Source organism: Cariama cristata, unplaced genomic scaffold, assembly GCF_000690535.1.
Source record: "Cariama cristata isolate BGI_N322 unplaced genomic scaffold, ASM69053v1 Scaffold45336, whole genome shotgun sequence".
NCBI lineage: Eukaryota > Metazoa > Chordata > Aves > Cariamiformes > Cariamidae > Cariama > Cariama cristata.
This window is the reverse complement of record NW_009624618.1, coordinates 1,637-26,411: the sequence shown is the minus strand read 5'-3', so window position 1 is coordinate 26,411 and position 24,775 is coordinate 1,637. Positions and strand designations below refer to the sequence as shown.

General features: G+C 37.8%; 1 protein-coding gene across 1 annotated transcript; it reads right to left on the bottom strand.

Annotated features, from left to right (window-relative positions):
- Positions 1 to 1,051: 1,051 nt before the first annotated feature.
- Positions 1,052 to 21,833, bottom strand: MPP4 (membrane protein, palmitoylated 4 (MAGUK p55 subfamily member 4); the record flags this gene model as incomplete). Its single annotated transcript, XM_009703237.1, has 20 exons — positions 1,052 to 1,509; positions 2,502 to 2,636; positions 4,596 to 4,704; positions 5,516 to 5,609; positions 6,572 to 6,652; positions 7,558 to 7,728; positions 8,556 to 8,597; positions 10,106 to 10,120; positions 11,369 to 11,389; positions 12,151 to 12,189; positions 13,244 to 13,261; positions 14,044 to 14,108; positions 15,298 to 15,494; positions 15,931 to 16,002; positions 17,035 to 17,120; positions 18,289 to 18,370; positions 19,042 to 19,173; positions 19,726 to 19,806; positions 20,519 to 20,596; positions 21,712 to 21,833. Coding segments are annotated over 20 exons (1,832 nt in total), but the record flags the coding sequence as incomplete, so codon positions are not given.
- Between the last annotated feature and the right edge of the window lie 2,942 nt (positions 21,834 to 24,775).

Sequence of the window (24,775 nt, the reverse complement as noted above, 5' to 3'; positions counted from 1 at the left end):
CGGGCGAGCAAAATCAAACGCACGTTAGTGGGAAAACGAAATTTCTAGCCTTCTTTAGCTTGTAGCCGCGAACACAATTTGCAAAATGAAGTTCTACATAGTAAACAGAGAGGGGGAAAAAAGAAAGGTGGAACAAAATTTTATCACATTTATTTTCTAGCACAAATGGACACGAAGCAAATGCAACTCTAAGGAGAACAACTTTCTTTCCTCATAGTGAAAGCAATCTGTCTGTAAGCAAACACATGAAAAACAGGCCAGGCGAAAGAGTAGACAAATGCTGGACTAGGCAGAACTGGGGAAGCTGGTCATGGACCGGCAGCACAGAGCTGGCACCAGTCTCACCCTCTACCTGTACTTACCCCACACCAGAGACATGTAGGCACTCTAGCCTCTCCAGTTTTACCTCCAAACAAGGAGTACTAGGCCTGACTAGAACAAGTAGACATACCAGTAGATGCAATATTTGGCTTGAATAATCTCTTTCTAGACTTAAAATAGCTTTTGTTGATTTTCCTCCAAGGTGATATAGGCCAACAGAACAATCGGTTTCTTCAGGGAGCAAGACAGCTGCAAGGCGAGGTCTTGAGAGAGTGAGGAACTTGTTTGACACAAACACTGCACCATTTGATAAGGAGCACATGCTACAGTAAAGCAAACCAATTGGAGAAAGGGCATCTGACTTTATTTCCCTCTTTGGTAAGTCCACGTTCTGTCAGTTGTTCTGTCAAATTTTACTCACTTGAGTTGATGGAACAAAAGAAAAGACAGGCTACATGTATTATGAAGATAGCTATGGTTTCTAGAGTCATTTTTATTGTGACACCACCACTCTGCTCATGTCTTAAAAGGTAAAAAGGATAAGCAGCAAACCAATACCTTCATAAATAACAATCTTTGCTCAAAGACCGCATGCTAAAAGAACATGTTCTGGACTGAGTATCATTTGTCAGTAAGGCCAGAATGCACAGGTATCACAGTACCAGAATGACCATAATCAAAAGAAAGGAAAGGACTTTTCTGTAGCTATGTACGAGTAAAATATACAGATACATGCAACAAAATAGATTTTTCTTTATTCTTGTAATTAAATGCTCACAATTTTTCCTTTTTGTACAAAAGTGGATGCAACTGTAACATAAAAAGCTGAAGAGCTACACAGAACACAGTATGATTATATCTCTTGTAGCAGCTTCTTTCCTAATCCGCTTCCAAATCCCTCAACATACAAAGATAAATTCTTGAAATCCGACATTAGGATTATTCTTGAAGTAAAACATAAGCTGTAATCTCTCTGAAGCTGCCTGCTGCTCACAATTAGGGCTGAGTGTCTGAGCATATCCATATTGCAGGGACCCACTGGGGCTCATCCTGTGCACGATGGACTGCAGACAGCAGCTGCGCAGATGCTTCTTGTAAATTGTCATTCACAATCACTTGATCAAAGAACTGACCAAACTGAGCTTCCATTTTCTTAGCAGAGTCTTCCATCTCCTGTAAATCTTCTTCCTGCGAGACAGAGTAAGTCTATGAAGCTCTAGTGTTGTGCAGAGAAACATACCTGCATGGCATCTGCAGGACACCTTGGGCCATGTAAACATGAGGTGAATAGATAGCGCCAGTGCACTTTATTTCATTTACAGTTTGCTATAGTAAAGTACGTTTGCTACAGTCAGTTCCAAGTCTTTGAAACAGAGCTGACTGCCATATCCTTCCCAAGGAAATACCTTGGGTCTCCGTATGCTCCATTTGCCCCAAAAAGATTATTTTTACTGATGAGTGCGGGCAAAGGATGTTAGGGACTGGAAGGCAAGTCCCCTAACACTTGTGTTCTTGTTCCACATTTCAGTTTATTTCCCCAGTGTTCATGTTTCTTTCTGCCATAGCAATCATGATTCATTTCCATATACAGTTATGGACTGAGGTCTCCAAAATTTTTGGATGCTAACTTGATTATGATTTGCATGGAAACAATTGTGACAATGCACTAGACACATTGTAAATACAAGATAGGCATTTTCTACAAGCACGATTTTTCGCTATAGAACTTAGTGCAGAATTGATATTAATACTGTCATTAAGCATACATGAAATAACAGTACATTCTTCTAACTACATGAAAAAATATTTAATTACTGAATGAAGCGCATTCCAGCTATTTCAGTGCAAACAGTAAATGTACGCATTGACTCAACTCTTGTCACAAGGCAGTTAATTAAACCAAAAATATACAAAATATCTTCTTCTTTAAAGACATTTTGAAGCAAAATGCCTCCTTTCTCTAGGTACAAATTATAAACATTCCACTTCAAAGCGGATCTACAGGGAGGAAAAAAAAAACCCAACAAACCAAACAGAGAAAGACAAGAATAACTTAGATTTGATTGTAAAGACACAATAATCTTTTTTAAAGAGATAACATAGTAACATAGTGGGGCACATTACATTCTAAACAGAATCCCAGAATAGTAACCCGAATCTCTTCTATTTCCAAATCTCACCTTGAATTTCATGTTCACATAATAATCTGTAATGATCCTGGCATTTTTACGAGTCTGCCTCATGCAGCTTATGCTGGATGGCTTGATGAATATAATGTAGGGCTTTAATTCATGAGTCCGGGCTACTTGTATGCCCTGTAAATTAAGAGTAAAAAGAAGTATTTCAAGTGTATTCATCCCAGTTTTACTCCCATAAAAAGCCAATTGTTTACAACATGCTGTTATCGCCAAGGCCTAGCAGTAATCTTTTTCAGGAACACCTACTTTAAAATGACCTCACTAATAATCCCTGGACCAGACATTGTTAAGCAACTGTAGCATACCAATCACTTAATTCTGCTTGGTAACCTTATTAGGAGATGCTTTCAACTCCAGTGAGTGACTGGACATTGTCACTAACAGATCTCTACAATCAACAACATTAAAAATGAATCTGAAATCTGGTTTTTTAACTGCTGGGGAGCTACCTTTAGAAAAAGCACACCTTTATTGCTCCACACTGGAAGAAAGTATCCTGGTTTTGGATATCTTTGTGCTGTGTAACATTCCCTGATGCTAATAAGCATTTTTAAACTACTGCAGAACAGTGGAGGGAACTAGAACAAAGAAAAGAAAAAAAGGAAAAAGAGCACAGCATGTAAAGTTGTCCACGCCACCAGATTTAAAACACAGGTATGCAACTCAGCAGTATTTCTCCTACCTCACAGAAGTTACTGAAGAGTAGCTATGTGCCATTACCTCATACCCTTCCCAAAACTTGTCCTTTAAACTCACACCCTAAAAAACTGATAGTGGCACGTCTGTTCAAGATTACAATTTTCCCCCCCTCTTCTCCCCTTTGTTTAGGGGAAGAAACCAATTTTTAGAATCCACAGAAATTTTTTAGAAACCATTTTTAGTCTGAAATTAGGACTGAAGTGTGGCCTAATCTGCCTCTTATAGCAGTTTGGATTTTGGGTAGTATCCCACAGGTCATGTAACTTAACTTCTATTTTAAATAGCACAAACCACTGCTAACCTAAGGCTTTGACACACTGGCTCTGCATAATTAGAGGGAAGTCTCTAAAAGTTACTGAGTTCTGGTGTCTCTCTTTACATTCAGTTAGAAGAGATGCTGAAACCCAGTAGCCTAAACAGCTCCTAAGTACTAAACATGCAAATAATTCAGAGAAGTTTAGTAAGATTTGGTGGACACAGCTTTAAGTCTTCTAGATATTTACAAACTCAGGCCTTTATTAGCCTTATCTTTATCAGCAAATTCAATGCAAAGATAGAAGGAAAAAAAAAATAAGTGAACAGTGTCTGAGTGACAAGATTAGCATGGTAAGTAGTTCTGAAAGTGTTAGAGGTAATAAAAGTAATTAAGAAAAAAATACAGAAGAATGTAAATATTGCATTCAAAGTTTTTTGTAATGCCCAGCATAGAAACATCTGTTAATCACCCAAATATTTGAAGAACCTCTTGCCAATATCTGCAAGGGTATATGTGCAAGCTGCCCTTTCTCGTATAGTAAACATTTACAAACTGTGGTCCCTAGATGAGTGGTGGTCTACACAGCAAGCACTCGCTGGAAGTTCTTGTAGAGCTGTTTGGTCACGTGCACCAGCAACTTAGTCCCAGCTATTAAATTACTTCTGAGGAAAAATAAATGCATGATTTAATTCCTTGTTTTTGCTCAACTACTTTTAATAGTTGCTACTTTTAACATAGGGTGTTCAGAGATTGCTAATGGAAGGACAGAAGTCTCAACCAACAGGGCTTGGAGGAGGAAATCCCATGCCACAATCTTCACATGAAAGAATAATCCCTGCTTTAAGCAAGTATGAAAAGTCATTTCTGCACCATTCCACCTGATAATGCAGCTGCTGACTTGGAAACAAATGAACTATACTGATCTGTACATACTTTTCACGGTAGTATCCCCCTCCAAGACCCATGCAAAGAATAATCTATTATTAATAAAAGCACCATGACCTAAAGTGAAAAACAAGACAAAAAAACTAACACTGTTCCAATAGCTCAAGAATGTACAGATAATTATTTTTCCTTCCAGGAGATATGAACTCTAGATTCCCTGCCCCTTTACAACTCACCTGTGGTTCTAAATCTATTACACAGATCTTCCCTTCATCGAGGACTGTTCGCACTGCATCAATACTGGTACCATACAGGTATCCTTTGTATTCCCCATATTCCAGCATTCTGCAATGGCAGTCAGGAAGAAGGAAAATGAAAGAGCACTTGAGTCTCAAAAAGGTGAGACCCATTTAAGGGTGAAATCTTAAGCATAAAACATAGCGAACACTGATGAACAACCTCCACCTTTGCTCTTCCCTGCTACACTGGGCCCAAAATCAGAATCATTACAGTTTAAGATCTCCAAGCATGCATTTTTTACTCATCTTGTTGTTACAAATTATGTGTTTAGAGGTTGTGATTCTAATGATAAAATGCTTGTCATTTATATAGTGCAAATAACTTCATAAATCACAAGATCTCAAAGCACGTGGCACAGCTCAAGGAGTGTAGCTTCTGATGCTGAGCTGGTCCGTCTTAGAGGGATTATCGATGCATAGAAAGGAGAAGAGCAGACACTTTTGAAAGTTTAGCCCTTACAGCCCAGCTGCTTACATGGAGATGTCATCACTGCAGAGATTCTGCAATGCAGCTGTAGATCAGGAAGAGGTCTAACTTGCTGCTCAATTTTAGAAAGCAGTCTGGTTTCCAGGAGAGTTAAACTCATAACTTTCAAGCACGTCAAATGAGCTCAGGACTGGAGATCTCACTTTCTTTTAGAAGGATTCTGAGATTAATTGTAGAGAAGCTTATTTGCAACTGCAAACACACAGTTTTTGAAGCAATGGGCTCAAGTGGTTTGATCCAAATTTACACCAAACATACATAGTGAGTATAAGTGGAGGAGCCCAGACTTGGGAACTAACTACAAAACTGTCTTTTCTTGGATTATGTTATACTTTAACTAACAAAAGTGTAATTCGTCTCTCCTACTTACCTGTGGCTATACACCATGTTTTCAAAAGTTTCCTTTGATACGTAGTGATATTCACGACCGTTCATTTCATAAGTCTTCTGAACACGAGTGGTGTCTGAAAGGAGATACACACCCCCAAAAAATAAACTGCAAGTAAGTTGTTGTATAAATGAAAATGTATAAATGAAAATGAGACAACTTTCATAAATCAGTATTTTCATAAGTAATGAAATGAGTTTTTTTCCATTTGTTAATCCAGAGCAAAAGTTTTGTCCAGTCCACTGGTTGTCCAGTGGCAAATCCTTGAAAATTAGCAAAGCACATCTGTATTTCTTGGAATGGAAGGAGAATAGTTTGATCCAAATATCTATGACTCAAACCAATCAGGAACTGCTTCGGAACTGGTTGCACAACTATTTTTACTCCTTTGAGGTAAAATTAAAGTTAATTTGGAAACATCCATGAGCCTTCCCACAGTTGCACCTTCCCCGTATCTGGGATCCTAAACAAAAGAATTCCTAAATTTTCAACCAGCTTCAGATTCATAAATTTCCTGTTTGGTTATCCAAATCACAAGAACCAAATAAACACAGGTAGAAACAATTTCAGTTATCGCATCAGAAATTAAGCTGTGTAAGTCTCATCGGAAACTAGAAGGCTAATAAGGAAAGCTGCAAAGCTTATTAAGCACTGACTTCTGTTGCTTTCATTCTCATATCGGGCCACTTAAACACTATGAACTTGCAATATCCCTAAAAAACATTCTTACTTTTTAAATCGAGGAAAAGCAAACATCAAGATTAAACAAAACCATGCAGATAATCTACTGTTACATAAAGCTTTAAGGGTTTCAGGAGGTGTAACTCAAAAATACCTTTGGGTGATTTGCCAAAATAAGGAGAAAGCTAGTATTTTAAACTAACCCTTATAAAAGCAAATGACTCTGGCATGCAGTATTGCTGAAAACAAAGCCATACAGCAGAGTGTCTGAATACACAAAGGCAAGAGGGAGCTACTTTACATTTCATAATCATGTTTGAATGAGGTAGTGAGAGAAAGAGGAAGAACATTACATACGAGGTATGGCACTTCGAAAGTCTCGTGGGTTACTTGCGATAAGCCTTCGCCTTAGCTCATTCACACCAACTCCTGCAGGACCTGAAAAGTTGGAAAAGCAACTAATATTACTGACTGCGGCACTTTTCGCATGCGCATCCCCATTTTCTAACACATTGCACACACACAAATGAAATGTAAGTTCCCAACAAATGTACCAGAAGCAACTGAGGAGTCTTGATTGATTCAGGGTACAAATCACTTCCCAGCAATACCGTCATACCCAGGAGGTGACTCAGCAGTACCATTTTAAAAGAAAATTATTACTATCAAATAAGTTCCAGACTTAGAAAGGACAGTGGATTTGCCTTTACCCAGTTTTCTTTATCAGGATCATGGAACACTGCAGAACAGCTACCTTTCAGTCACTACCATTAAAGACTAGTGGGCCTACAGCCCACTTAACACAACATTTCCTACAGCAAGCATTATTAAGGGCATCTTTTTAACTTCCCCTACTGCCCACGATTGAGATTTTTCTAGTCTGGAGTTTCATTTTAAACATTCTTCTTACCATTGCCATGTCCATGCATTTAACACTGGCTGTAGAAATGCCTCCATGTAAGGATGTTTTCTAGTAAGTGACAAATGTTTTCTCATCACTTTCTGTACCAGTCCCAACTGAATATAAAACTGAACCATGTCCCTAATAAAATCCACCATCAACCAGCATTCATAACTGTATGGATTCTTCTAAGGACTTTTTTTTTTTTTTAAACATTCTCTATCTCAAACAAAGAAGGCAATACATACATTCAACTTTAAAACCACTAATAGGGTCAAATTACAGACAATCATTCTTGAAATGTTTCTTTGAGAGCAACCTGCCCAGTCTGCAATGGCCACAATCAGCAGCAGGAAATCTCAGTGGATCAGACCATGACCGACTGTTTCCTCCTTTGGTTACAGGGTGTGAAATTTGTATGAGAAAGTAATTAACCTCTTACCCACTAGTATAATTAGCCTGTTCCGGTCTGTTGGCTGCCGCTGGTACCTAACCACCTCTTCATATGGAGCTGCAAGAGTGCTGTAACAGCTGCTGGGGCACCGACTGTAACATGACTGCTGGTTGGTCCGAGATTTCCTGCGACACAGGCGCATACTTCTACGGAAACCAGCTGTAAGGGGCAAAGACATTAGTACTGGAAAATACACCTGAGATGCAAGCAACTAGTTCTTTAGTCTACAGTGTCTGTTTCTAAGCCACACAACATGCTGTTTTTTGAGCTTTTTGCAGGGTGAAAGTTAGTGAATTTCATTGCTGCAGTTGGTATATCAGCTTGGTAGACCCTCTGAGCATTAAAAGACAGCTAAAGAGCAGATCAAATCTCACTGAAAATCTCTCCTGAAAATTAGCCCTGAATTAAAGACCCCCCCAAAAGATCCCCTAAACAAGCTGAAGGAGAAATTTCTGGCCACATAAAACATCACTAGGGAACAGGTCAACTGTTTTTTTGATAGTGTAGCTGGTTCTCTCTCCTAAAGCAAATCTGGAACATTTGCTCCAGCCTCCAGAATGAATCAAAATATTTTAAAGGTCACTATAGTTTAGTAACAGGGATAGGTTTGTTGCTCCACCTTACCAACCAACTCTGAAACTCTCACTTTTAGGTCTACTTTTCTAATGAAAGCCCTCATGGTTATTCTCAATGGATGACAGACAACATTACACTCTAGCAAAATTAATCATGAAGTAAGGGAAATCTTAACAGCCAGTCAAGTTAAAATACTGGCGGCCAGGTCTCAGTAGAAACCTACCAGAAAGAGATTTAAATTGAAAGAACAAGCATTAGTAGGGGGAAAGCAACTTCTTGCTCTGTTTTCCAAACCAAGTAGAATTCAATTCAGTCTTTAGGTGAAATAAAGAACAAAGCATTTTATTTAACTTCAGACAAGCACTTAATCTAGATCAAGCCCCACACATCTTACTTTAGTCAATGCGTACCAATAAAGACTCGTTGACCAAATTCACCAAATTCTTCCTCTTCTAGAATGCGAAGAACAAATACTCATGAAATAAAAAAAGAATAGTGAAAGCTTAAGAGCTAGGTGGCTAACAATTACTGCTGATCCCAAATGAAAAAGTGTTTCAGTGAACATACGGAAATACCATGCCCAATCTAATAAAAAAAGCACAATACTCCATAATATGGAATTTTCAGATATTTCACATGACCAATGACCAATTCAAAGCACCAATATTTCTGTAAGAGAATAATTAAACTTAGAAAGTCTTGATATTTTCTAAATTAGATTTGAAACTCAACATTTTATTTGTTTAATTCCTAAAATAACTAGATACCAGACAATTTTTCAAAATACTTATAGTGGAAAAAAACTCCACATAATTTAAGCTTTACAGGTGAAACCTAGCTTACAAAAATTCTTTAGTTATAACATTACAATAACCAACAAGTCAGTAGCTCAAAATCAGAAATAAAAAAAATTATAACTCAGTTTCTGCCCAGTAGTATGCTTGGAAAATGCAACATGTATCTGCTCAGATCTTTTAGGCAGAATGAAGACATGATTGTATTATTTCTTTTTAATCATCTTTGGATCAGTCATATCTGTGCTCCAACATCTAATCTGTTTCCTCCAATTCTTTTTGTCCCCATTCTCATGCTGTTCCTTGTGAAGGCTTAACCATTCAGGTGAGCTTTCTAAATCTCTGTACGTAATTTTTTTTTAAATGAAATCTCTCCTATAAGGCTCAAAAATATCAATTTCCCAATAGATGAATGCTCTAACAGTTTAGAAACTATTTTATAAAGGTGACTTGAAAATAACAAGGGAAAAAAATAGTGCCAGCAATGTTTAGATTTCTCTTCAAAAGGACTCCTAATTTTCCCCCTAATCATGCATGTAGTTATCCAAGCTGCGTATTCCCTTTATTTAGGCCTCGTTAAAGCAAGAAAAAGATACAGAAGACATAGGCATATCTTTAAAGGCAGTAGTTATTCCAAGGCAAGAACATAATTTTCATTTGCAAAGCATGAAATGTATTGTCATTTAGCAGTAGATTCTTTGAATGACAGGTATCGCATAAGCATGTCAGTATCAAAACAAAATTAGATGCATCTTAATTACTCTTCTTTCACATCTATACACCCTTCAGTACTTGTTCCTTTAAAATACAGTTTTATTCCTACATTTCTATATGTACTAACAACTCCTTGTTTATGACTGTAGAAAAAACTACTTGGCACAAAACTGCTCATTCAGGGCAAAGTTCAGAGTATTGTTCAGCTGACATATGCCTGTATCATTTCTATCTGCAGGTCTTTTGAGCCGTCATTCAAATTTTTGAGTATTTCTGCTTTATCTACCCTGTTCTATGGTATGGAGCAATGTGTGGAATCCTACAGGCAACAAGCAATTCAGCTACTGGGTATTGTAAGAGGAATGGTAGTTCCTGGTAATGCAATAAACACAGATAAATTTTAATAGATTACTGCTTACAGGAGACAGGGAGAAAAAAAAATTTAGTGTTACCTTCTTTAAGTTCCTCTGCACATTCAGATAGAGATAGACATAAAACAATTAGTTTTGAGAAGACAGTCTACACTAAGATAAAAAAATAAAAAAATCCAACCAGCATCATCCAATGCATTTAGGAAATTTAGGAAACAGGTACTACAGGCTTCAAATCTAAAATATGCCCATTTGAGCATGAATTCTCAGTTCCCAAAGAAAGAGAGACTCAGCTACAGCATCTATGTCAGTATTGTCCTTGCAAAGTACATCACATAGATGTTCAACTACTGGTTAAAGCAAAATGTAGGATAGCAAATATTTGCACCTTTATTCCTCTGACTGTATGGATACAGCAGAGAGCTGATTCAGCACCGAGTAGTGAATAGGATTTGCAAGAGTAATCCCCAGGTGCAGTTACCAGAAACATCCTAGCATGAAAACAAAAGATTGCTCTGTAGACCTGCTGGTTCTGTTTTAAAAGCATTGGGCATTGCTTGGGAGGTGGAAGAGAACAAACCACCCGTGATAAGAGGAGAAGATCCTACTGGCAAGTACCAACCTTGCGGAGAGGGGCAAGTGTAAGGTGGAATGATATTTTCTCCACAAGATTACCAAGTATCTCAAACAAGAAGTTCAGGAGTAATAGGTTTATTTTAGTTGAAAAATGATTTATTTTAGAAGACTTATTTTTTCCAGGACTCTGAATAAGCTGTAAATAGGTAGCTATGCTCTAAAAAAACCAAACCAACCACAAACCCAGCCTGATTAAAAAAAAGCACTGATTGATTCTATGTCTTATACATATATCATTCACTTTATAAAAGCGTTTTTGTTTCTTGTATGCCAGCCATGCACACAATCAGGAATCCAGAAGAGGTCTCCCCTTTACCGCAACAGCTCCCACAGGCACTGGGGATTCAGGCCTCCATTACCCTAAGGTAATCCAATTATCCACTGACATCAGTGCAGCCCCTACCGTCACAGCTTGCACAGGTATAACTCATTAGGATTTGATAAACGGATCTGGTACTGATGCAGGAGAAGAAACACTCACACTTGTGGAATAACAGGACAACAACCTTACTACTAAGGTAATCAGAGAGCAAGAGGAAGACTTAAAGCAATAGGATTTTACATAACGGCTTTTCAAGCCAGAATGGCTTCTAAAGCTAGAATGGCATTCTGGTTTTTGTCACCTGCTTGTTTTTAAGACGCTTGTCTCTGGACACCCTTCTCTCAGCAGAATAGCAAGGAATTTGAAGTTAGGTCAGAGGAACTTACCAGACTCAAATGTTTCTTCATCTTGTTTAGTAATCCAGATAGCAAAGATAATAAATTAAAAATTTAATTCTTTTCTTCCTACAGAACTTCAGAATCAGAAAGCAATTTTCCAGCTCCTATCAGTCTGTCTCACACATACTTTCCCAACTTCCCTTTACACTGAGGTGGCAAAATACAGCTCGCCATACTTAAATTAATCGTCTGGTCTCTCTCCACCCAGTCCTACAGGATCACATCCCTCCATGAGAGCTTTCTGAAATACCTCGGGAGAAGGAAGAATGAGTTGTGCTGCTTTAGGGAGCAAGTCAAGCTAAAAGTCTTCACATGAACTGTTTGCACGTGAAAACCTATTCTTGCTCAGTGCCTAAAAACGTATTCTCCTGAGATCAGTTTCTTGACAGTGAATTGTGTGGGTTCTCCAAGACCACAATCAACCGTGGCATTAAATCTACAATAGGCAAGAACTGTGGTAACATTACAGCCACAGTCCAAAACCTGAATCAAAGAGGCTGGATCTCATTCAGGCAGGTATTTTTGGGGTAGTCCCTCTTTCCGACGCAACACTTCACTAGAAGCACTATAAGCACTGTACACCAGAACTACAAACAGCTCATTTTAATACATTAATATAGGATGGGGTTTCCAGGGCATGAAAAATAGAATTTTCTACCATTAAGTTCACTAGAAGAATGAGTGTTTTTATCTGGGAAACAAAATGAGGCTTTAACTACCTTTGCTACTACCTTGAAACAAATATAATAATATCAAGTGAATTCAGTTACCTGTTTCCACACACTTCTCATCAATCTGCATGTCATCCTCTACAGATTAACACAAGGAAAAAGATTCATCTGAATCAGAAAAACACTGGGGAGGAAAAAACCTTACAGATCTTACAAGACTGAACTCAGACATCAGAAAAAATACTTGAAGCTCAGATCAGCTTTAGACATCTTTAACCGTTAACTCCAACTTACTGATGTCCCCTGTCTTTAGTGAGCAAAAGGCTCTTCTTAAACTAGTGCTCTGAAGGGCTCATGGCAGACAGGCAGACACACCTAACTTGAATCCTCCTTTTGAAATAATAAAAGGTTTAACATGGCTGTTGCTCTGTTTATCCTGTAGATATCTATTTATTAAGTATTACCATGACAGAGTATCATTTTCCACTCACTGTCTTCTCCTGTATAGCTTTTAAAAGTGTGTATCTCTCCAATATGCTTCACTCAAGGGAAGTGGTTTGTTTGGTTGATTTTATTATTATTTTCACAAGGAAGAAAAGGAAAAGAAAAGATTGATTCAGCTTCCTCTCCATCCCCACACCATATCAATTCATGCCCCTGAAATGTGATCTTGTGGGCTTGGGCATCTCATGGGCTCACAATACTGTACTGTTTGTGTGTTCTGTTCTTGCGTGCCCCTCCAGACAGGCCCAGTAGGAGCTATTTTCCAGTTACAGGGCAATTGCCAGGGCATCTGTCAATCATATTCTGCCCATATGTATCTTATGAAGAAATACTCTCTTGGAGCTACTCAGGTCAGCTGCTGAAGATGGGAAAGAAAGAGGGAGAGGAAAAAAGAGAGGAAATGTAGTCTTTCCTTCCTCAAAGCAACCCATCTAAACTGGGAGTTCCCTACCAGATAAAGCATAACTTAAGTTTCCATTTTAAGACAATGTAAGCTTCTACTATTTAAAGTGAAAAAAGGCTTGATTTCAATTATGCTAAGCACACAAAATGCTAAGAACTTGGGTTTCTTTTGCATGTATTTACCACACTGCCTAATTTCTGACAACTTTTTTAAAAGCCTACAAAATCATGTGCTATATTGATTCCAAGTACAGGAATGCAATGTTGTCCAGATATGATCTCCTACCTTCTTCCACAGTGCTTACTGCCCACAGCATATCCATTGCAGCAGTTAAAATGCAATAAAATTATGGTGAAAGAGAGCCCCAGCTCTAACAAACAAAGCAATTGGTGCAAGAAGAATCGAAGGCAATGAAACACACTCAATCTGAGAGTTATCACAAGAGAAAAGTTAATTTTATACTAGTATAAAGAACCATAGAAGAAAATGCGGAGAGAGAAAACAGGAAGAACATTCTTTGTCTGGGAATAATTGCATGTTCACAGAAAGTTATAGTTGACGGAGGATAATGTTTGTGGATTGTCACCACAAATAAACTCATGGGTAGCATAGCTTATCTTACACCTCAAGGAAAAAAGTTGTATCTTTCTCTCAATAACAGCTTTGATGGCAAAGAAACGTTCTAAACAGAGCGCATGGCATCTTCCAGTGCAGAACTGTTATCTATGTCCCTGGAAAGCCAGGCCAGTACAATTGTCACCTCAAGGGACTTATTCACACCCAATTCTCCTAGAGAGAACTGGCTCTCCTAGTGACTTCAGAAGGAGTTGAATTCACAGCTTCTCTCATGGTCAGATCCCAAGTACACTGGAGACAACCACCTCCACCATCAGTACTCCAGGTACAACTACCATTAAGTACTTATTTTCCTGGAGATAGTTGACACACTTCTGACATTACAATGTGGTTCCAGAAACAATGTCTTTACATTAAACTGAATTGTATCAGCTTCTATTTCAGAATCCCTGAAAATAGAGACAAGGCCTTTCTTTTCTACTCTACCATTCAAGTAACTTTTCACTCACACATTGATGATTTGAGACAGAGATGGGGCTGGAAAGGCTGAGTCCACCAGAATTCTCGCTGCTTCCTATATAGGAATAAATTTATCACAGTTAAAGAAACAAAACAGTCCACAAGCACATTATGCTCCAGTCAGATTCACACTTACGCATAAGATCAACCAGTACTGAGCTGACAGAAAACACCAGGAACGGAAACATTACCAATGCGTTAGACCACTGCAAAGTCCTGAAAGAAAGCTGGCATGCTATCAGAACTATTTAAAGGCAATTTCCAAATCAGCAGCCCAGAAGTATTTAAAGTATTTTAAATTTCTATATAAAGGACAGGAAAGTAAACCATACTATGGTACAGACTCCTGGAAGTAGAAGAGTGTGCTACTGCTATGGGTAGTAGTCCTACTACCTCTGTTACTACACAGAGCCTCTTGCTTGCAGCCTCAATCACAACCTAGTTTGATTTCAACTTTCATTATACAGACACAGCTAGGTTTACATATAGTACAAATTGAAGCTTATAATCTACAACTGTGTGGCCTTGTTTTCCTGAGGGTAACACAGACAGGACAGGTGGTTAGAGGATCAAATGGAAAAGTGTGCTACAGCAGTTTAAGTACTCTGGTTCTGAAAGCATGTAGAGTAAAAATAATGGGCTATTTATGCAGAAAATAATAGGCAAGGGACCCTTGATCTTCCCCCAATATGTTGTTTTGTTTTTTTTCTCTCCTTTTAGTCTGGTCTGCTCAGTTTTGGCCAAAGCTGAAGAGGTCACTCATGCCTCATAGGACTTCTTTAAAACAAAACCAAACCAACTCACACCACCACCACCAAAACACTGTTTTTTGATAAAGCTATGTTCTTATACTATATGTTTAGTATCCCACTCTTCCCCCCCTTCCCCACCCTTTTTTTTTTATCATAGATGATAGTCCTAAACAGTTGTGGTTCTTAATTTCCACCCATCTTTCAGCTGCTACACTCCACTAGATGTCTTAGCAACTAGCATAGAGACTAAGCAACTGTGCAAACGTCTTAGATGTCAATTTAAGATGATATAGGTGCTTTCAAAAGCTTGTTCTCACATAGGTACTCTTAAGGGAAGGAGAGCAAGAAGCTGGAGAACAGAAAGAGCAAAGATATTTGTCAGATATCACTCTGAATCATACTGCTATATAACTTATGAAAATTTTAAATAGCAAAGTCTGAGTAACTGGCTAATTTTTGAACTGTAAATCAGAAAAATTACTACTTCTTTACCTTTTAAGAAGATGATTTGAGGGTATAAGTCCAGCACAGGCACCGAGATCTGAAACTTTCCTGGCCTGCCACCAGAGAGCATCATTCTGGTCCACAATCTGGAGTATTTCACCCTTTTTAAAAGGCAAACCTGCATCAGCACATGGTATGGCAGGATCTTGCAGGGGCCAGTAATCTGCCATTGCTCGCACATAGAGCTGGTAAAGAAAATATACAAGAGTAAGTGTACGAGTTGTATTTGTTTAAACAGATACAACATGAGCTTTTAAGCAGCAATATCTGGCCCCGTGATACTAAGTCAATTCATGATGAAGTCAAGTTTTAAAAACCAAATCAAGGTTCAAACCTATCTGTTCATTAAGGGAGAAAAAAAAATAAATGTCTCATACATGATGAAAAGAATTCACCTTCAACCTGTAGATCACTCTGAAAATGTCTTCATTACCTTTCAGCTTACAATCTCTACTGCTTCAGCAACAGCTTATTAAGATCAGCTGAGAAGTAGCCATAAAGACAAAAAAACATTTTAAGGATTACAATAAACTTGTAAGTAACACTATTTTCTTTATATCACACCATTAGACATTATTGAGGTAACTGCAGTAACTATCAGGAAAAAAGAATTTCTCTTACTGTTGTTTGGTTGCTGACAGGCCGATCAGAAACTGGAATTAATTTGAACATAATTGTCCCCTGAGACAGGGCCTAGATGATTAGAAAAGGATTAAAATATGACTGGTATTCAACACAAATAACCAAACATTGGCAGCACAAGCTTAACACAGCATGGCTTTAAAGTTACTATAATGTCTATATTACAAATTGAAGTTCGGCAGAGTCAATGTGACAATACTGTATTTTTTCTAAAAGGAAACTCAAGAATGAAACTTCAAAGTTCTGCTAAATATTTTTAATTCAAGGAAAACTATGTTTCATTATAAATATATATAGTTTCAACATTAATTCATACCAAACTTTTCTACTGAAATCTAATTTAAATTAGCAGCAGGGTCTGATTAAACAAGTGATGTAAAGGGGGAGGGAAAAAAATTTAGGAAAAAAAAAATTTAAGATTTAAGCATTCTAATAGAGTTTGTATTTCTTATACCTAGAAATAGTACAGCCAGAGAAACAACACATAGAAAGACTTGATTACATATAGCAATAACTTACTGACTGGCCCTAACACTTTGCAGTGGAGAACCCTGAAAGATAATGGGCAAAAATGATGAGCAAGTAACAGGGACAGCTCAACAGTTTCTTCATGAGAATTTTGAGAACAGTAATTACCACTGCCTTTTTTTGCAAGGCAAGGTAAGTAGCTTACAAGCTCATTCACTCTGCTTTACTGCATTTTGTAACATGGACTCTCACTAGAACAGCACCTTTCCACTACTTTCTTGTGGCATATTAACTGAGTGCAGGTTCTAGAAAAATTATGGATCAGTAAAGTCTAAAAAAATTAGTATTTTTCCTAGAAGTTGCAGGTGGAATGGTCACAATTAAGTTAATTTCTCTCCAGAAGAGGTGTTAGATTTAACTCTGGTTTCATACATTCCGATTTCATGAGTAGTTGTGAACTTCATCAACAGTAAGGAAGCAATCTGAGTTTTCTGTTAAAAATTTCAGACTTTCTCCTCTAACAGTGTGTGTGTATATATGTGTGTGTGTAAAAGAAACAGCATACAGTTACTTTTAAGATACAAAATAGAAGAAAGATTCAAAAAGATTTAATACCAGAATATTAATAACTTGCTCAGGCTCAAGTCCCTCAACAGGAACTCCATTTACTTCCACCAGTTTGTCTCCAGCATACAGCAACCCTACAGTGGAAAACAAGGATGAAAGCAGCAGCAGCAGATTTATCACAGCATGGATTATCTTGGGTAGGCGAGGCAGGGACACACAAATATACTACAAGTTTGGAAGCCAGCATTTTGAGTTTCTATACACCCAGTAAGCAGGAAGAAATTTAGGATTTAGGCTGTATTGCCCTTGGATAGGACTGCAGACTTCTGTGGGTCACAAGAAGCTTTCACGCTTCAGTTTTCTTATTTCCTCCCACCTCCCCCATACAACATGTTCAGAGTCTATTCATGATAAGCCTTAAAAGTAGCAGAAACGTTTTAATATAGCTCCATTTCCCAAAGTAATTTCTAAGCCTATTCTAGCTAAACCCATTATATTAATAGACCATGAGACTTGGAATCAGACCCTCAAAAATTCCAGGTGCAGTGGGAGGCCTTGGGACTCCACTCTGTCCTTTACAAAGTCTTAACAATGTTGCTTACTTTTATGTTTTCATTCAGCTCAATTAAAACGTTAATCAAACTAGGAACTTAATCAGCTATCATCTACAGTTTGGGTTTTCTTCTCTATACAAAGGCCAGAAAATACTAAAAGGAACTATTTTATAATGATTACATTTAAATTTTCCTTCTGATATAACTAAAATGTAAAACATTTCCCAAGGAACATGGAATACATTCAATTCTAGGATGACAAAGTAGTAACATTTCCAAGGAAACTCCTTGGAAGACTGCTTAGCAACTAATGCTACCAAAGCATTTGGTAGACTAGCACCAAAGAGTATTGCTACATATTTCTTATATCCTTATTATCTTATAGAATCACAGACTACCAATGCTCTCCGTTTCTCCATTAGAGAATGAGCTGCTGGTATTCATACTACACTACAATTTGGCATATTCCTGAACAATCTCAGGACAGATTTATCCAGGCATTGGTGCCAAGAATACATCATGAAAACTAGATTCGTATCTCAACTCAGTCTCAAACATAGCACATTCATATGAAAATTAATGAAACCAGAATCAAAGTCACTGCAACGTATCGCTATTTACAGTGCTGTCCAATGAAGACATCTTCTTGCTCTATAATGGAAGACTAATTGTAGAAGCTTATTGTCTTACTTCAAATATCTTATTTCAAGTTCAATTTTTGTATCACTTCGTTTCAAATTATACATACCACTTCTGTCTGCTAGCCCACCATGGATCACACGGGCAACTGTTATGTCACCTGTTATCTCGTGGCGTTTAATGGTGGCACCCTGGCAAATAAAAACAAAGAAAAAACACACTGATCACTGAAGAACCCCAGTAAGTCTCCTCTCACATCACAAGTCTGATCTTTGCAAGGACAAAAAGGCATAGAAAGATACAGCCTTTTTAACACCACACGGATCTAGTGATAATGTATTAATGTATTAATTAGTACCAAGTCCTTCAATGTCTTCAACTTCCATCATACTAAAATAACCTCATTGACTGACTGTAAGAAATCTTTTCTATCTCAAATATTACAGCTGTCTTTTCCTAAAACAGATCAGTTAAGCTATACAATGTTTTCCACTTGTAAGCACAAATGATTTCTAAAGAACCTTTCAGAATCTCTCCTCCCTTCCTTACCAATTTGGCCAAGGGAATAGCTCTCAATCCAATTTGCATTTTCATTATATAAGATGAAAACATCTGCCAAATATTTAAACTCTGAGTGGACAAAGCACTGAACAACCTGCTGTAGTTGTACCCGCACCCAGCAGGGCTCGATGGCCTCCTAAGGCCCTTTCCAATTCTCAACAATTCTTGTGATTCTGAAAAACTGGACAAGAACGCACACCGTCTCTGTGACATTCCTGGAAAGAAATCAATATGCATGTGATGCATTATCAATGCTTGAGTGAGTTAAAGGAATTTGACAGACATCAGAAAGCTCCCTCACCAGAGGCTGGTTGTTTTTCACTAAGCAGACAATCCTCATAGCTTCCTCATTTTCAGGTATGTTGTCTGGCAGTGGTGGAAGGGTTGGTTCAAAATCTTTCTGGGCCACAGTATCATGAGCAGATAGCAAGGCCTGTTACAAACAAAAACAAATGAACAAATCAACCCATAAGCAAAGGTCATACAATAGAACAGCTTTAAACAGCGACCGGTCAGAAATCAGCAAATAAGTTCCTGTGTGAATATAGATCCCTTTCACACTTTGACATTTTCTTCTTTCTGCTTGGAAATTCAAACTGTGAAATAAAGTTTTAAGAACAGTTTCTCTCTCCTCTTCTGGAAAACTTATGAAAGATGAAATATGTCTACTTGGAGTTCTAGGGTAAAGAATGCAGGTTTTGCAATGACAAAGAAAATTTGGTTTTATATGTCTGCATCAACCACTCATAATTTGACTTTGTAAGAAACATCTCTCTCAAACATAGCACTTAAATAAACGCAACCCACTGCAGGTACTTCAGATACCCAGTCCACATCTGATTTCACAACTAGGTCAGTTCACGACTAGGAAACTACGTCTCTTCTGGCTCCTTTGCCAATTCTTGTGAACAGCTGGCCATCCATTTCCATTCCCACTGCAGACAGCTCTACAAGCAAACTTTTTCTTTCCTTATGCAGGACTTGCCTTTAAGTGTGGAGCACGCAGTAGTCGTCTTAGCTCTTTCACCTCTCCTGACTGAGGGGCTTGACGCAGTAACTCTACCACCTGATAAATGTAAGAGAGAAAGCACAGAGAGTGGTTCTGGAGGACAGTTAATTTAGAAAGCTCTAAATTGAATTTAGAGGAATATAGTATGGTGAGAGCGTTAGGCCCCTGAGGTATATGACTCGGAGCATATCCATATAGTTTGCTCTCGAATTGGACAATATGACCACAGCTGCACAACACACTGCCAAGCTTAATTTAGTTCAGGCACAGTGCAATGTGCTCTAAATTACTTTTTTTCTGCTATGTCTCAACCAATTTCATCACTAGTGTCAGTTTCTCCACTTAGTCATTAACTCTCCCACTAATTCAGAAATTTAAGAATTAATCAGCTATTAATATTAGAAAAAGCCAAAAAGCTTTTCAAAAATCCTCCTATCAGAGTGCTTGATTGTAGCCATAAACTGAACCACAGTTACATGGGAAGAAAAAAAAAAATATGGTCAGTGGTTAAAACAATAATTTATGTGTTCATTACACTGGCCAGGGCTTATGCAGTCTAGCGACCAGAGCTGCGCACATTTCTCATCCCCCCTTCTCTTAACACAGTAAGAGTTATTGAGTAGTTTGACAAATGTGCGAGGAAAGAATCTTTCAAGTTTATATAGTTTACCCAGACCTGAGACACAAAACTAATCCCAGAACACTATCTGCAGCTAAGGTGACTAGTTTGTTGTAAGTAAAGCAATATACTCTGTATACACAGTCTTACCTCTCGATTCAATGCACGTGCCTGCAGCATGACAGGAAGCGGTCTTTTTCCGAGATAGTGTTGGAGGCATTCATAAATCTATTGCACGCCATGATAGACAAGACAATGCAACGATGATATGATCTGTTCACGTGATTATATAGATATATATACAACACACAATGGACAACATTGTATTTCTAGGAATTTCTCAGTCCAACTAGAGCCAGAGTGCTTGCAATCTCAATCCTTACTGCATAATGCATCTGGAATTGAGTCTGTAATTCATTGTCTTTCCATATTATTATCCAGCTACTAGCCAGTTATGCTGCAGTTTTAAATTTGCCAGCAAGAAAAGCTGATTATGCAGGACAATAGCCTGATAGTGTCAATTCTCTACCTTGTAGCTTGCTTCCTTCCTCTAGTTGTAGGCATGACTAACAAGGTAAATTTAACTTAAAATAAATTAATAGAATCATAGAATGGTTTGATTGGAAGGGACCTTAAAGATCATCCCATTCCACCCCCCCTGCCATGGGCAAGGACACCTTCCATAAAGACCAGGTTGTTCAAAGTCCCATCCAACCTGGTCTTGAACACTTCCAGGGAGGGGGGTGTTGCTGTATTTAAAATGGCCTTATGGACATTCTTATCCACTCTACATTTTTATTCTTTAAAATGTAGAGGTTTAAAAATCCTTGCTAGAGGAAAAGCAGAATTTGTGCAAAATTTGTACAGAATATGTCTCAGAGATAAAATTCTGCTCAAGAGAGAAACACCAGCCAAAACTCTGTTCGATAACAACATAAAATCTTCAACTACACATCAGATCAGTGTGGGCAAAACTAAAAAATATCATTTCAAAAGCATCCATGCCAAAAAGTGGGATGCATATCTGTATATAGATTTAAGAATAGAAAAGACAGCTGAGCAGTGCTGTGTTCAATTCAGCTTACATCTCCATCCCCCTGGCCTTAATATGGACGCATAAAGTAGAAGAGCTTTAATGTCTAAGACATTATGAAAAAGAATAATTTTTCTTTAAAGCAAAAGCAGTTTTGTTCACCTTGACTGCTGATGTTAGGATCAACATTAGACTATCACCACTTAGCGTAAATAAGCATTTATTGTCCTGATATGGCACAATAAAGTAGCTATTCCCTAGAGATTGTTCTCTAGAAAACTTTTGCCTTCATAGCTGAATATTACTTTACCTTCAAAAGTGCTTGCAGCCAGCGAGATCTGAGCAGGTCGTATAACATGCCAACGCCATTGACATCTCTTTTACAGAGCAAACTCAGTTCTTGTAGCACTAGAGTCAGAACATGAGATATACCTGAGCCCAAGAAACAGAAAAGCGCAAGACACTTCAGTACAAACAGAAGACCAAGTAAAGCCAAACAGTGACCCAGGCCTTCAAAAAGCACCTTTCCTCAGTTTATACTGCCAGGAAATGCACTCATTTCCTGTCTGCTTTGCTTGTTTCCTGCAATCAGCTCTATTGCAGAAGAGTTTTATTTTATTATGTTACTAACCAGCAGGGTTAGGTCAATACTAGCAATTTTCAACTGACCTGTGAGAAAAACACACAGAGAATCTCACACATATCAGTCTGGGTTCAAGCTTGTACCCTCTACTGAGGAGAGGTAAACACAACAGATTGCCTTGTTCATTTTATAGGCCCTTTTTTTGGATGACCCACTGTTTGGGCCAGGGACCATCTGTTTTTCTCCACCCTCAAGAAGCGCAGACATTTTGGAGAGTATCATTAATGAAAATACAAATTCCTGCTAAATACATACCATTGTCACAGACACCCACAACACGTCCCAGGAAAGGGGAAGAACCATTCTTACTATTAGAAGCAGCACTTGATCTGTTAGGAACAGTATTTAATACAGTGGAAAACCAAAAAAATCCAGTGTCTTTCTAAAATCTCAAGAAGGCAGAAACTAAGAGGTGAAAATAGATAAGTTGTTACACAAAGTCAGGTCTAGATCAAACTGGATTTTTGTGAGTGCATGGAAGTTCTTTTTACCTCAGAAATAACAGATAATTTCTGATATGTGACACTCTTCCCAGGAAACACAACATTTCTAACAGCACTAATATAATACCATACCAAATGCTAGGAGTTGGCTTTATTAAGCTATAAGGTTCTTAAAGAGACCGTCTCCCGCTGCCTGTCAAAGGAAAGTCAGTTCTCAACTCTTGTGTATTTTGGTAAGCACAAGCTGTCTCTTTACTTTTTAGTGCCAAAGTAATCATACAATCCAATTGTAACTGGAGACCTTCCTTTACATTTATTTGTTTACAACATTAAACTTGGCATGTTTCAGTAAGTAATATCGTAATATAAGAAAAATGGTGAAATAAACCCAAGACACTAGGAGCTTCTAAAGTTACATCAGCCAAAGTTAAAATAATTTCTTTAAACTAAAGCTCATCCAGTGGACCCAGAATAGCTGAGTACTCTCTACTGCAGACAATAGCATCAGCTGCTATCATCCAAACTGGGAAAGCCTGGAAATGTACCTCATTATCAAAAGAATCATCCGTTTCTGGAAAGCAGACATCTAGCCACTTACAAAAATGATAAACTCAGTGAACCCTGATTGTGAGCCCCACAGGGAAATACATCCCAAAACACATTTTTCTTGAAAGGATTCTCTTCAACAGGAACTTCCTAGTGCCTAATAGAACATTACCTTTGGTGGAAACACTTTTTAAGATATTTTCTTTGTGACTAGTTGCTTCGAGATGATTTGTACTAATTATCTCCTAGAATGCTATCCCTACATCAAACTGGGCTCAATTAGACAAAGATACTCCATACAGAAGCACAAACCTTCAAACTACAGAGAATCGTTTCCTTAAGCAATAAAGCCCTCTCGCAGCTATTAGTCATTTTCGCTACAGCTGCAGAGACCCTTGACTTTATAAGCCAGAAACGAATGCCAGGTATTCTCTTCTGACATTCTCTAACTGCGTACTACCACTAAACATCAAGAATCATTCACCTCTCTCGTGACTCAATGGAAGAAGAGTTACAGAGACCAAGGACTAAAACTTTTTGCCAGTTTTCTTTCTCTTTGAAAAAAAGATGCAAAAGCTCTGAGTACCGTTATCTTGACCGCAGACTGTTGGCACCTCCATCTTTTGCTTTATTCAAGGAGATTCCACCCACTTCTTGGAGTACTGCATTCACAGCAAGTAGGTTTCACAAAGATAGATGCTGAACTAAGGAAAAGAGTACACTCATATCAAAATACTGTCAGGTATTTTAGATTGACAAGACAGCACAACTTAAAAGAAGAGGGGGAACCAATCATATCTGACATGCACACCAGCTTGCAAGCATAAATTAAATACATGAGTCCCACCTCCAAATTCAGTTACTGACCAGCATCCAAAATGCAGACAGGTGAACCTCAACTGCAACATGACATTTTATTTCCTTCATGGAATTGTCATTAGCTTGCTTCATTAAGCCAATTAAAATAAAAAGCTATTTGGTACATCTTCTGCTCCCCAACTTTTTAAGTGCACCAATATGGAAAGTTATAATTTTTTTCCAAATACTCTTAAAGCTTGGTTTACATCAATATAGCATGGAAAATAATCATATTCAAGAACATATTACATTTAATTCATCTTGTTATTGGCACAATATTAAAATTGAAAGACTCTGGAGTTTCTACTGAATTTTCATTGAGAAAAGACATGATTTTGCAAAAAAGGGATCCCTGTTTCTATCACCGTTAGAATTCAAGGTCTGTGAAGGATTTGTTCCACAAAGATTTCATTATTTTTCTTTATTTCCTCACAGTGAATTAAAACACAAAAAGCCTCAAACTTAAATAAAAAACCCCACACCTTACCTTACTGGTATCATCATTTCTCTCAAGCAATTTATAATTGGTTGCTACTTTTAGAGATGGAGTCAAAGCAGATATTTCTTAATCTAAAAAAAAAACCTCTCCTGTATTATCTTTCATTATAAAAAGCAGCATATTCCACCTTATTATTTTTTCTTTAAATTTTAAAATAGGAATTTTTAAGTAATGCAGGAAGCCAACACACCAATTAATCTGTATCCGTGTCTCACTGAATTTTTTGCATATAAAAAATAAGCCTTCTAAAATTTTCTTCCAAATTCCTTCCCTCCCTTAAAATTTTGTGTCAACCTATCACAAATGCGTAATGTCCCCATAGACTAAAAACGGAGGAAGCTCTCTAATCTGCTGCTAATAGGAAACAATGCAATACAAGATTGCT